This window comes from Oryzias latipes, chromosome 14 (genome assembly GCF_053564925.1).
Source record: "Oryzias latipes strain Hd-rR chromosome 14, Olatipes_Hd-rR_3.1".
In the NCBI taxonomy this organism is placed as follows: Eukaryota; Metazoa; Chordata; class Actinopteri; order Beloniformes; family Adrianichthyidae; genus Oryzias; species Oryzias latipes.
Window position 1 is genome coordinate 20,977,166 of NC_136250.1, and position 14,160 is coordinate 20,991,325.

Consider the following 14,160-nt stretch of genomic DNA (forward strand, 5'->3'; position numbering starts at 1 on the left):
TTGAAATTTTCAATTTATATAAAAAAAATAAAAGATTAAGAAAGAAAGAAAAGCAGTGACAGGACTATGTGACTAAAACTACCAACATCCCTTTTGGAAACATAAAATTAAAATGTTATACTGGATTCAAAATTCTCCTAAAATCGTTACTTCTGAAAGCAAGGAGTTGTTAAGAAATAAAATATGCATTTAAAACGAGAAATCGAAGATCGGGCAACTAAAACTAATTTGCAAGCCGAGATGTTCACAATTTTATCGTGCCATCTTTAAATAACATTAACTAGTCAACAGAATTCACTTTTTTGTTTAAATAAAAAATAAAGGAGCACTCTTTTTTTAATGAAAAAAAAGAATGCTGCTTTATTGACAATAATTTATAAGAAGAAAAAAAGTTTTTTGTTTGTTTTGACCCCCAATCGTGACTATTATAATATTTATTTCAACTACTTACTTTCTTATGTCAAAAACAAGACATAAGTACTTAGCAACTGAGTGTTATACATTACATCAACAAGACCTACACACATTTGACAAATAAAGTTTTTGCATAACTGTAAAACCAGAGTAGAAATCTGGTCTAAACTGAAAAAAATGGAAGAAAAAAAGGTTTGAGTTTAGAGTTTCACATCAAAAATCACATTCAAAACTATGTTGGGTAAAATAACCAACACATTCACATCACTTCAGGGGAAAAACACAAAACATGTTTTTAGAGATCCAAGACACTTTACAGATATTTATTTATTACACAAAAAAGGAAAGAAATAAAAAACACGGAGACCAAAACTGCATTACATACTTCAACATATTTCCTTGAAAATAATTACTTTTTCACAATAATATGGAGATAACAAAACAAGTGTTCTAACCCACAAAAACAAAACTGACAGTTTCTGATTTGCAAACATAAAACAATCATCCACGGAGCAGTTTGGTACAAAGAAAAAGGCACTTCAGCTTCTGCAAAGTGACAGATCGAATAGAGGACACCTAACCAGGATTAGCATTTCATTTTGTGTACAAATACAAATATATGAAGGAGAAAGTAATATTTGTTTTTCATAAAAGCGAATTCACATTACAAAACAGTCTGTTGATGGAAAAAGGTATATAAAGATATAAATATAGTAGTGCAACAACACATGATTTACTGTTGGAATGCCTGTTCAACAATGTGACACGCAGGTACAGACTGCAGCTGTGCCGCCTTTTAAAACTCAGGGAGGCATGAGATGTGTGTTGAGGAGGTAAAAAATACTGCTTTTAAATGAGGTTTAAGGGGAAAAAACAAAAAAACTAACATTTTTAAGCTTTTATCTAGTATAGTCAAGACAGATTGTGGCAAAGAAAAGCAACATAAATACTCAGATTATGAAAGTTTAAGGCATCAGTTGTCAGCTGGGAAAACGGACTTCAAATACATGTGGTGGAATTAAACTAAAAGTTGAACTGAACATGTTCTGCCATTCTGCAACTATTCACTAAGGTCTTAATTCGTTGTTTTTAACAGACTTAGCTAAATGTCTACACAGAGACTCAAAGGAATTTTTTTTAAATCCATCTTTGACCAATAACTGCTCTTTAATTTCTTAGTGTAATGAGTCCGTTTTACTTCTACATAGGTCTGCAAGAAAAAAAAGCAACATATCTGAATTAGTCAATCTGTGAATGAATGACAGGTTGACCAAAAAAGAAAAAAAAATGTAAGGAAAGATGGCAGGAGAGATTTCAGGGCTTAAAAGAACTTACATCACTACAAAGAAAAAGAAAAAAGGACTTCATCACCAAAGTTGGTAAATAAAACGTAATAAATAATTACAGAGTAAAGTTTTCAGAAACTGTTAATGCATGAATTTGTCACCAGGATGACTGGAAGGTTTGGGTCACCAGAAATAGAGGCTCTCCTTACTTTGATGGAAGGCAGTCCAGTGTTCTCTGTATTAAAGCAGACAGTGAAGGACGATCTAAAGCTTAATATAGCTGGATTCTTCTGGGTCATTTCACTTTGGAGCCTTCATAAGTGAAGTGAAAAAGACTGTCTGACCAGATCCCTGAGAACACTGCAGCGTGATCAAAAGTTGTTGCATTGCATGTCAAACGCACAGAAAAAGCATCTGCTTTCCAAAAAATCTGTACTTTTAAACTGAAAGGTCGCCTGTTGCTGCCAGCTCGATTTAGGATGAAATAAAACCTAAAAGGAAGCCTCTCAGAAATATGGAAATACATCGTTTTTATAGTTAAACATAAACATGGATTTCATACAAAGATAGTCTTTGTTTTTTGTTTCGAGTGCCCTCATTCAGTGTTTAGAAGATAAAAAAAAATGATTCTGAAGTTCCTCTCACTGGATGAGTTGCTAAATATTGCATCAGTTTCCATCTGCTTATCAGTTTCAGCATTTTAGTCACAAATATTAGTGTTTTATCAAAGGCTTTATGCAAAATTAAGATCAATCATGCTTTTCAAATAACGGCAAAGTAGTTTTATTGTCAAATTTTTATCAAAATAATCATAAATAACTTTTTTTGTGGACTTTTTAGAATTTCCTTACAAGTTAAGGAAAAGGCTTTTGCCATTTCTTCATCTAAATGCAGGAAAATGTCCTTTTTCTGTCAGTTTCAATGTCTTCAAGAATGCCGCTCAACTGCAGAACTATGAAAGAATCTACTTCCTTAACTGCTTCAAACTGGAATTAAATAAGTACTTACAAGAATCCTCCACAGCACAGCCAATGTGTCCCCATACCAGTGAACACCTACCACTGACATCAGCGTCGCCCCTTTGATTAAAGCAAGGCACTGGCAGTTTGAAAAAGCAGAATAGTGAACAGACAGCTGCAGATGAGCCCTAAAAGTCGTCGTCATGCTGACTGAGGAGGCTTCTGCAGGGTCAGAAGCCGCAAAAACAGCTTTGCAATACATGAAGCGGTTTTTGCAGTTATCCGAACAATCACCGGTTAAGTAGAAGGTTTGTTTTTGTTTTGTTTTTAATTCTTCAATGGAGTTGATTTCTTCAAAGATGCGAGACCATCTCTCATATGGCAGTCTCTACCTAAAACCCCTCCAGTTCAAGCTTTAATATTAAGTTTTTGATAACTCATTGTGTTCTGAACTCTTCTAGAATACACCACTTCAGAGGATAAATATATTCACACTTTGATAGCTCTGTCTTGGTCCTTCGCATGGTTTTTTCTCAGTTAGTCTTTGTTTCCTGTAGAATCTCAGTGTAAAAGGTTCAGAATTGGTGTTGTGGAGGAAGCAGATGTTAACCTTGCTCCAGGCTCTCAGCTCCTTGCACAGCGGAGTAGGTGGGGGCTCCCTGACGGGTGAAGAATGACGCGGCTCTTTTCGGCTTCAGCCGTTTAATTTCTTTTCCTGAATGACAAAAAGCCCGGAGGTTATTGGTTTCTGCTTGTAATTATGCACACAACAGACAGAGGAACAGACTCACCGTCGGCCACGTAGCTGATGGTGTTGAGCGCGCCGACCCGACTGCACACCACACTGGGTTGTCTCTGCAGCACCGCGCGGCGTCCTCCTCGCCCGTTCCTGCCGCTGCCTTCCGGCCCGCCGGGCTGCTTCGACTGAGACGGATTTTCCCCGCCGTCAGCCTCGGCCACAGCTCCAGTCTCAGAGGTAGACTTCAGCTCCACGCAGAACTCAATGAAGCCACTCATTAGCTCAGCCTGATTATTGAAAAACAATAGAAAACATGCATCAAGCTGCACTTCGTCTCAAGCTTCAGCTGCTCAGGTTTGTGCTTCAGGTGTGAGGTTCTGAAAGCTCATTTGACATAAAACTGAGTATTCAATAGTCCTGATACTCGCAAAATTATACAATGTTCTGTGCATTTTCTACCAAAATCATGACACATAATCAGATTGAAGGTTGCAGACCCCTGGCTAAAGTTTAAACATTGTCCTCATGAGAAAAGAGTAAACCAGTTTCAATTTGTTTGGGAAAAACAAAACTCCTTTCCATGGTCTCTAAGAAGGTAAATTCCAATCATCTTTTGATCTAATTTCATTCCCAGTGGTCTTTTAATTATGATTATGACGTTTTGAACCTAAAATCAAAAAATCTGTGTTGTTTTCTAGGACATAGTCTCTGCGTAGTGGCAGGATTGTTAGCGTGAAGCCACCTAGGACCGTCCCTGTCTCAGAGAGGAGCAGTGAGCTTGTGGCCTACCAAGAGTATTTTCTTACTCTTGCTCCCGATTCACAATCTGAGTAAAAACATACTCAGAAATGCAAGTTTAAGCTTGATTTTCCAGATACATGTCCTCCATCATCAGAAAAATGCCACAAGAACATGTTAAAAACACTAAAAACATTATTTTTCAGGGAGAGCTGGCGCACTTCACAATACAACCACTGGGTGGCATCCTACAAAATAAAGTCTGTTTAACTCACCATCAAATGAAATTATACTTAAAGACAGACTCCAATGAAAATTGTGATGGTTGAGGTTTTTAAAATGTTCTTGTAGCATTTTTTTCATGATGTATAAAGAAAATAAAGATTAAAACTGTATTTCTGAGTATTTCTTTCCAATTAGGCTCTTCAACCCCTGCAGTCAACGTGTTCTAAATAACAGATGTGTCTTTTAATGTCATATCCTCTAAAAGCTACTATAGAGATGATGAAGTGCCTTTAACTAGTTCCAAACACAACCTCTGTCCATGTTTTGTTCATAGAGTGTATGGGCTCCACTAAGAAATAAGAAGCGGGCAAATCCATGGTTGTCATGCAGTCTTTAGAGTAAAATCTGGTGAGATTATGGTTTACAGCTTTTATCATTATGCAATCCCTCTGCAGCATCTGCCTCCCAAACAAGCCTTGTCTAAAAATAGCCAATGATGTAAGAAGATTAGATCCATCTATCAGTAGAAGTCAAAAGTCGTCCGAACGCACTTGTTTAGAGTAGATCTTCAGCAGCTTGTTGACAGGAGTGCCATCTTCTTCTCCGTCAAACTCCAGCCACAGAATGTGTGAGTCTCCCTCCTCTTCGGGGTAGGTGTGGTCCCAGGAGAGCTCGCTGAAGCGCAGGCCGAGAAGCACATGCTGCAAGGGGAAATGTGACAACCACAGCTATTCATCCCATCAGTGCTCAGAAGATGGAAATCCTCCTTTGATCTGAAGCTCACCTTCTCCTTCATGTCAATCACATAAACTCCATCCAAGCAGATTCCAACGCTGACAGCTTTGCGTTTTCCGCGCTGGAGGATTCCCTGCGCCGGCTTGTCAATCTCCCCGAAGAAGAAGGCGCACCTTTATGACCACATGATGATATTTAAAGCAGCGTTGTTACCATCTTTAACCTCTACTGACACCTATTGTGCTTCTTAATGCAGCTCTCACCCGTAATAAGGCAGAGAGTGACACATGCTGAGGTACTGGTGAAGGAGGTGGGCGGGACCTGGAGAGCCCCCTACAGTTACGCAGATTTTCCTGTACTCTTCGGCGAGGTTGCCCTCTAGCTCGGCATGGCGGCGCGACTTCCCTCGCAGCGTGGAGAGCAGACCGCCGCTGCCTAACACAACATGCTCCGGCAGGAAGGAAGTCAGCTTCTTCTCCCTGATTATAAAAGAAATCCCAAAAGCAGAACATCAGCAAAACAACATTTTCTGAAGTGACTGTTGAGGCTATCTATTTCCTGTATAATTTGAATTGAGCCGCTGCATTCATGCAGCTTTATAAACAAAGTCATCTTCACAGAAATCCATGATCCAGCTTCAAAGCAAGACTCCTGAACTGACTCAACATCAGCTGAACCTCCACACAGAGCTGTAGCACAAAATAAAATGGATTTTCTTCTTTCGTCATAATGGTAAAAGCAGCTCCAAAATTGTCTCTTTCTTTCACGTGACCTAAACCAGTGGTCCCCAACCTCTGGACCGCGGGTCGGTACCGGCCCGTAGGCCACTTGGTACAGGGCCGCAGACAGAAAAGAAATGCACACACTAACTTCAATTCAGTTTCTTTTTTTCCTGACACTAAAGAAAGTTTTCTTTTGGATTGCCAACTTTGTGGCCCAAAGCCAAAAAGCTAATGAAAAAAAAAAGAAAAAAAAAACGTGTTTGGTAAGTTTCTTTGGTGAGGAAACTAAATAAGGTTCTTCGACTTCAAAACCAGGAGTCTTCCTCGACATCTGGATTTATTGAGACGTATCAGAAGCCTCTCATCTCTCAGATATTTCACACACGCAGATAATAAAGATGAAGACACGGTGGATTCATGTTTATCATCACATTTAGAAGATACCAGTTTTACAACGGTTGTGCTGTTTTATTTTGCTTCATCTATCCGTCACACCTTAAAAGTCGGTCACAACTAAAGTTAGAGTCCACTTTGACATCTTCATCTTCATCACAAAGTCTAAGTTTAATCCAGCCGCAAACATTTGACAGAGAATGAAGATTCAATGAAATAAAGTTGCCGACCTGCTGAAGAGGTTTCTGATCTGAGGAAACGTGTAAAAGGGAGATTAAGTGTGAAATAGGCAGACGGCTGGTGAGAAACATCTGCACAGATGTTCCTCTCTGTGTTAAAAAGAAATACAGAATAAATCAGGATTTGTGCCAAAACAAAAAATGAGAAATCTTTTTGCTCTGAGAGATGATGGGAGATCTCTTAATGTTACAATGTTAATGTCTCTTTTATTGAAATTATACAAATCAGAAACAACTTCTGCAAATCAACAAGTTTCCTTCATTTCATTCTTGTCATCCATAAAAAAAACCAAGAAAATAAAACAAACAAACCACAAATGTTTTCAGGTTTTTTTAACCTAAATTTCTTGTAGTATCATTTTAATGCGAATAATAGGTTTTTCAGAAACCAGAAGCTTAAAAATATTACACCCCAACATCGGACAGGTCTGTGAATATACTGTCTGACATTAAACCGGCCGGCGGCCTGAAAAAGGTTGGGGACCACTGGACTAAGCCATCGGCTTGCGTACCTCACGGTGGTGGTAAACTGATTGCTGTTGATGTTAAGGCCCTCCTCTTGAGCAAATGCCAAAGCTCCCAGACCCGTCCAGTGCTCGGGGTCACAGGGGTATCGTCCGGTGAGGATGTTATTCTTGGCCTCTTCGTACAGAAGTCTCAACACCCCCTCATCTTCAATCTACCAAGGAGTCAGACAACAGCGAAATATGTGACACACTAACCTGGATCAACCAGGAAATTATAGAAGGCACTAAAAATAAAAAAGATTTGAATGGGTAAAAGCAAAATTTGACTTATTTTTTTGTTCCTGCATTTTGAGACTCAAGTCAGAATTTTAAAGTCCCACTCCGATCATCTTTTGACCTTTTTTGAAAGCGTTCTCAGTGGTCTTTTAATTATGATTATGCCGTTTTTAGCCAAAGTGCAAAAACCTGTGTCTTTTCTTGGGACTTTGTTTCTGCAGAGTGGCAGTAGTTCTTTAGAAATTCACCTCTGAGTTGTAGGCAGAGTAAGCCTGCCCCCATTTCCCATCATCTCTGTGTTTACAGTTCTTCCCACTAGCTTACAGCCTCTCACAGCCCAAGCCTAACATTAACAGTACAACAAAAATGGTGAGCGTAGTTTTGAGCCAGAATCCAGTTCAGACGAGAAAAACAAAGACGTACATGGATCTATTGGTCTGCAAGTGGATGCATCAGAATGGAGTCAATTTGTGATTTCTACATCACAAATACGATCTTTTTCTAGTTACATTATTTTGTATGCTCCCGATTCACAAAAAAATTGAATAAAAATATACTCTGAAATGATATTTTAATCTGAATTTTCTTCATCTTAGTCCTCCATCGTGTGAAAAAATGCCACAATAACATTAAAACTACCAGTTTCATCAGAGAATAAAGTAAAGAAAATTAAGAAAAAATAAATAAAGAATAAAATAAAGAAAATAAAGGCATTAGGAAGTATGAATTCTCTCTTATCTCTGAGCTCTAAATGTAATTTTTACCAGCGAGATAACAATAAGACTTCTTTTCTAAGGGTAAAGTTGGGATTTAGAGGTAAAAACATTTGAAGCATGAAGCCAGAATTCCATGAAGTGATTATCTTTCAGGTTTTATCTGAGGTTTCTAGGGAAAAGGGGGGTTTGGGAGGAAGTACTGTGTTCCAATGTCAAGGGTTTCAAATTTGCTCTGATGTTGGACTTGTTTCTAAAAAAAAGTTTAAGCATAAAAGATGTAGAATTTTAAACTAATTAGATGTTTTGAAAATTAGAAATGACCAAACTTCCTCTTTTGGACCCCACCCCAGATCCCTTCAAAGGCTCCGATACTGATCTGAAGATAGAGGAAGTCTGGAACGGTCAACCAAAAGTTGTTTTTAAAAGCAAAACAATTTAGCACAATAGAAACCCAAAAAAAACATGCCGGAAAAAAATAAATAAATAAAAGAGCTGAACTGGCATAAATCGTTGTGCTTTACCTGCAGCTCTTTAGATTTGGGATAAAACACGTTCCGTCTGTACTGAAGATACGGTTCGTCTGAGGAAGAAGCAGGAGACAACAGTGCATCAGAGGTTTTTAGACACTTCAGCTGGATGAGAATCAGTGAGAAAACCCCCACCCCACCCCCCACTCGAGCCCACAGTCCAACATGGGGGTAGAAGTTCCTCCATAAAAAGAAACACAACGTTAAGGAAATATTTCCAGCTTTATAAGAAGGAAGTTGTCACAGAACATTTGACACATTCCCACTGACACTCCTGTCAAACTACCATGTGTGGGCTGTTCCCCTCCCCCCGATATAACCCTGATAAAACACAATAGCCCACTTTAAAGCCGGCGTTTTACTTAAATGTCCACTTATACAGAAAGGATCTTTTCATTGGGAGAGGATTCTGCTTTTTGCTATGATTTATTTGTGATTATTTCCTGGAAAAGCGACCTCCTGCTCATCAATTTGAAATAATTGTACCATCTAACTATTTAGAAGCGAGGAAAATCTAAAAACGCCATCAAGAGAAAAGCCCAAAAGACTGTTCGTGAATTTAAGCTGGAGCCATAATAACAGAAGATGTGATCCCTCATTTACATTTTTGTGGAAAAACTTTTAGATCACAGAACTTTAACATCTATATTCATAAAGTTCTCTGAAGATGAAGGGGTTTGTTCTTCATCACATCCTATTATTCAGAGGGACTGTACTTTATAAAAACCTTTTGAGGGTTGTTTCTTGTTTTATCTAAATTATAATATTATGCAACATTTAAGCTGTTTTCGTCATTACATCTAATAAATCTAAGAGCTTTTTTTATGAGAACATATAACCAAACTAAACTGACTTCATTAAAAAAAATGGACTTTAAAAAGACAAACAGTTGCATTGCTGGAGTCTGAAGACTGGACTGGATAGTCAGTGTCTCTGGGGAAGAGGTGACCTCCATCTCTGAGGGTCGTATGTTGGCACTGGGATGCTTACACATACCAGAATGCTTTGTGTGTCCATTTCCCTCACAAATCCTTTGCTCGACATGCTCATGTGTGCATGTCCTTCAGTTTGTTTGAGCAAAGATGACAACAGCAAAGGTTTACGACTCAGCAGAAAGTAAAAACAGTGTTTCTTTGTTATATCACGGTTTACCTTTTGTGATCTCGCTGTTTTTGAACATTATTTTCAGTTCATTTTTACATTTTTTTTTTAACACTGTCCTGATTGCCTGTTGACGTTGTCAATGTCCTCTATGCCGTGTCTCCTGTTCGGCAGATTCACATGAATCATTCCTCTTGAGCAGATCTTTGTTTTTAATTCTGTAAAAGTGGACTCATTTTTCTATGAAGGTTTGAACTTTAAAAGTTTAAACGAGAGAAAAGTGTGAAAATGTTCATGTCAGTCTGAGAAAAGTGCATGAAGTGAGTAGTTTTACAGCCTTTAAAGCATCTATAATCCTCCTTTGCAGATTTCACCTATGGCAGGTTATGTTTGGAACGTAACTTCCGTGATAAATGAGGGACCACTAAAACACATAAAACATCTGCAGCAGAAGAAACCAGCTTTGTTTGGCATGTACAGATGAGCAGACTGCGAAGCAAAAAACGTTGGAGTTTAATAAATAATGTCAAAATCTGTATAGAACTATTTATCTTTATAGAACATCACATCATAATGTTTACAGGCTTTGATGGTCCCGGTTTCATAAGAAAACATGGCAGTTTCTTTTTAGGAAAATAAACTGGACCACAGAGAAACATTAACAACGGAAACCTCTTTGGCTGGAGACAGAATCAAACTGTGTCCAGGTCCTACCTTGTGCAATGTCGTCCTCCGATGCCTCAGTGAAGCGATACAGCAAGTCCTGCCACTGCCGACACAGTTTATAAGGCTGATGCCTCGCTTTTAACTGCAGTTCTGAAGAAAGGTGAATGGTCTTCAATGAGCATTATTATTTTAAGTGTACATTAGGTTAAGAGCAAAAAAAAAACGTACCAAGCAATGGGGAGCAAAGCCAAAAGGCAAACGCATCATGTAAAGACTCAGGAATTTGGAGAGCCTCACGAACACTGCGGCCCAATTCCTGCACTGTCACACTGCTGAGAGACTCCAAAGACAAGTGCACTGCGTTGTCGCCACACAAGTACACAAGCAGTTCCTGAACTGGGGGGGGGGGGGATATTAGAAAAAGAGGCATTTTTACACAGAAACCGATTCAATTTGATTACTGCATCAAAATGTGTGGAGAAAGTAGTAAGAGTGTCCATGAGGAGTTTGTAGAACCGTACCACGGGAAAGAGTTGCAGAGGAAGCAACACTTCCTCTTTGTGAAAGATCCTCTGACAGATCTGGAAGAAAACTGCCACTATCTCCCTCCATGTCTTATCTGAAACCCAAAAAAACAAGCATACAAGTGAGTCCAGACGTGTGACATAAAGGAAAAACTGTGATTAAGGTCAACACAAAAAAACTTGACTCTCTGCACGTGCCCGTTTAAAGACCCACTCCAATGAAAAGTGTGTTTTCAGCGTTTTTATGATGGAGGACATATTAAGAAAATTAAGATTAAAAGTGAATTTCTGAGTATTTCTTCATTTAAATTGTTCTGAATTTGAGCAGATGAAAAATATGCAGTTTAAAGAAGACTGGATTTGTTATGTAGGTCCAACAGTTGGCAGGCCACAAGCTCCCGCTCAGCTCCATTCTGATACATCCATGTGTAGACGACGTACGACCTCACTTTCCTCGTCTGAGCTGACATTTGGCTCAGAACTGTATGGCTGGATAGTTCTAATATTGCTCCCCATTTTCATTGCTCGGTTGAGTTGGGGCTAGCAGAAGAGAGTGTAAACAAAGAGATGATGGGAAATGAGGAGTGGCTTACTCCGAGCCAACAGTCCCGCCCACAACTCAAAGGGAAATTTCTGATAAACTTCTGCCGCCCTGCAGAAACTGTCATAGAAAACGTAACAGCTTATAAACAGCATGATCATAATTAAAAGACCACTGGGAACTCTTTTAGAATAGATCAAGAGATGATCGGTGTGGGACTTACTGAGTTTAATTGTTGCAGGAATAAATCCTGAACTGTTCAACATAAGAAAATGACCAAATAATTAGTTTTTATCTTTGTTAAAATTTGACTTTTTGAATGTTATAGATAAGCTCTGCAAAGATTTGTGTAGGTCACAGCCTGCATTGCCTAAAAACGCGCGTGCTCAGAAACTAAAAGATCTTCACTTTCCTTTTGTTTTTTTTCCAGTCGTGTTTACAGAAAGGAGATTGTTGCCAATAGTCGATGAAGGTTAGCGCCACCGTGTGGTTTCCAACAGAGCAGACTCCTAAAGAATTTCAACACTTCTGGCGACTGTTGACCAATAGTCCCCAAAACCCAAACATCCGTCATTCAATCCGTATATAACATTGACATAATGAAACACAAACTGAAAACTGACACCGTCTACTAGTTTACCGACTTTATTAGGCTTGTGTTAAACTGCAGACACCGTGACCAAACAATGGTCGGTAAATAGGAGCGACCCGCCGTGACATTTTTTTTCTACTGTGTTGTGTGAGCAAACGATTTGCTTAAGAAAAACTCAACGAATATGACGAGAAACACGACGCTGATGTCTTCGACTGTTAAGCGGAACCTATAAGTCCATAATATTTTATAAAAGTCGTGTTAATTGAAGCCTCGCTCGTTTTAGAGACTGCTTAAATACAAATCTTAAGAAATTATACATGAAAGGGAAACAATGACCTACTTTTATTTCACTGTAGCTCGTCTTCCGCTCGTTGAATATGAAGCAAAAAGGTCTGGCTAACTTTGGAAAGACTGCTAAATTCATCGGTTCATCAGCAGTTCACTTCAATTCACCTGGCTAGACACCACTAGCTAACTTAACCTAGCTTTCCGGGTAACTGCCAGTGTCAAAACGCAACCGCAGATTGATTGGTTAGTTTTTTTTATATGTCCCGCCCCCAAAAGACCCAACAGCCAATAAAAAGAGGTTCTTCAACCAGTGACAAGGTTTCGACATGAGAACATGTTTCACAGCGACAGGGCGGGAAACTACACACATGAAATATGAAATATTACTGAGCATGCGTCCTCTGTTTGTCACGTGATCAAACCTGCTGCTCTCTGCCTATCATCTTAGAGATTAGGAAATATCAGGCTGTTTTCTTTCATAGATATGTAAATATTATATGGCTTAAATGTCATATACTTGTATAGCGCGTTTCTACCAATTTTTCCACATATAGTGTCAATAGTGTTAATAGCATATGTTCATTTGTATTGCTTTGTTTTTTTCTCTTACAGGATTGCAGAGTTGCGTCTAATTCCTTAAATAAATTACCGGTAATTCATTTTTCTTAAATCAGATGTGAAGTGATTTTTCGAACACAACCTCAGATTACTCTGCCAATGTTTTTTTTCCTTTCATATATGTCTATTCAAAATGAAAAGGCCAATGAATATTTTAAATAAAATATTTCATATTAACAGTACCACTTGTTACAGTTTTTCTCAGTCGCTTTAGTACAATTTTCAGATCATAAGGAAATTCCCAAAACTATTTGTCCAATCTTCACATCATGATGTCACTTGTGCACATCATATAAGCAGTTTCTCACTTCTTTGAATAAGTTGCAATTGCTTTGGTACATCCATGCAAATGATTATGTACAATCCTCTGCTCTTTGCTACATTATCAATTGTTTATGTCATGTTGATCAAAATGAATTATATAGTTCACTGTGCAATAGTCTTACTCCTCAAAACACCTAGTCATTAGTTCATCGTATAAGTCATTAACTGCAAAATGGTTGACCAAGTTGTCATAATGTGACAAACATATTTCGCTGCATTGCAAGAGGGGACATTCGCTGTGATGTGGATGAGAATTTGTGGCCTAACATACAGGAACGACAAGAGGTGTAGGAAGACCACACCAATTCCTACTGCACTGCCTGTACTGTTGGACAGAATATTGTCCTATCTTTTTTTTCCCTTTGTGTTACTGTTTGCAGTGGGTTATTTCTATGTTGGTATGACATGGTCTGTCAACAAATTACAATATGAATAAAAGTGTAAATCTTGTCCAGTCTCTTGCAATCAAACAAAAAAAGTGTAACTTCCATTTTACAATAAAGTTTTTCTCAGTCGCTTTACAGGTTTTCTCAGTCGCTTTAGTACAATTCTCAGATCAGAATGAAATTCCCAAAACTATTTGTTCAATCTTCACATCATGATGTCACTTGTGCACATCATATAAGCAGTTTCTCACTTCTTTGAACAAGTTGCAATTGCTTTGGTACATCCATGCAAATAATTATGTACAATTCTCTGCTCTTTGCTACATTATCAACTGTTTATGTCATGTTGATCAAAATGTATTATGTAGTTCACTGTGCAATAGTCTTACTCCTCAAAACATCTAGTCACTAGTTCATCGTATAAGTCATTAACTGTAGAATGGTTTACCAAGTTGTCATAATGTGACAAACATATTTCTATACATCTCCATTATATGTTTTTGTCTAAATCTGTCCTGAATTGGTAAATTGCTCTCAGGTGACTTGACTTCCTCTAACAAAGGTGCATCTCATTGACAGTGAATAGGCAAGTATATACTGTATATGGAAGAAGCACAACACAATGTTCTATGTCTGACAATGAAAGGACAAGGAATTGGGCGGGGTCAACAGCCAGAGAGA

General features: G+C 38.4%; 1 protein-coding gene across 1 annotated transcript; it reads right to left on the minus strand.

Moving 5' to 3' along the window:
• Positions 1–706: 706 nt before the first annotated feature.
• Positions 707–12,378, minus strand: frmd8 (FERM domain containing 8). Its single transcript, XM_023962922.2, has 11 exons — positions 12,204–12,378; positions 10,725–10,822; positions 10,432–10,599; positions 10,252–10,353; positions 8,431–8,489; positions 6,963–7,129; positions 5,360–5,575; positions 5,146–5,269; positions 4,913–5,062; positions 3,451–3,685; positions 707–3,374 (listed from the first exon to the last, which is right to left on the minus strand). The coding sequence occupies exons 2-11, from the start codon at positions 10,813–10,815 to the stop codon at positions 3,265–3,267; spliced, it is 1,422 nt and encodes a 473-aa protein (XP_023818690.1). The 5' UTR covers positions 10,816–10,822; positions 12,204–12,378; the 3' UTR covers positions 707–3,264.
• Positions 12,379–14,160: the final 1,782 nt, after the last annotated feature.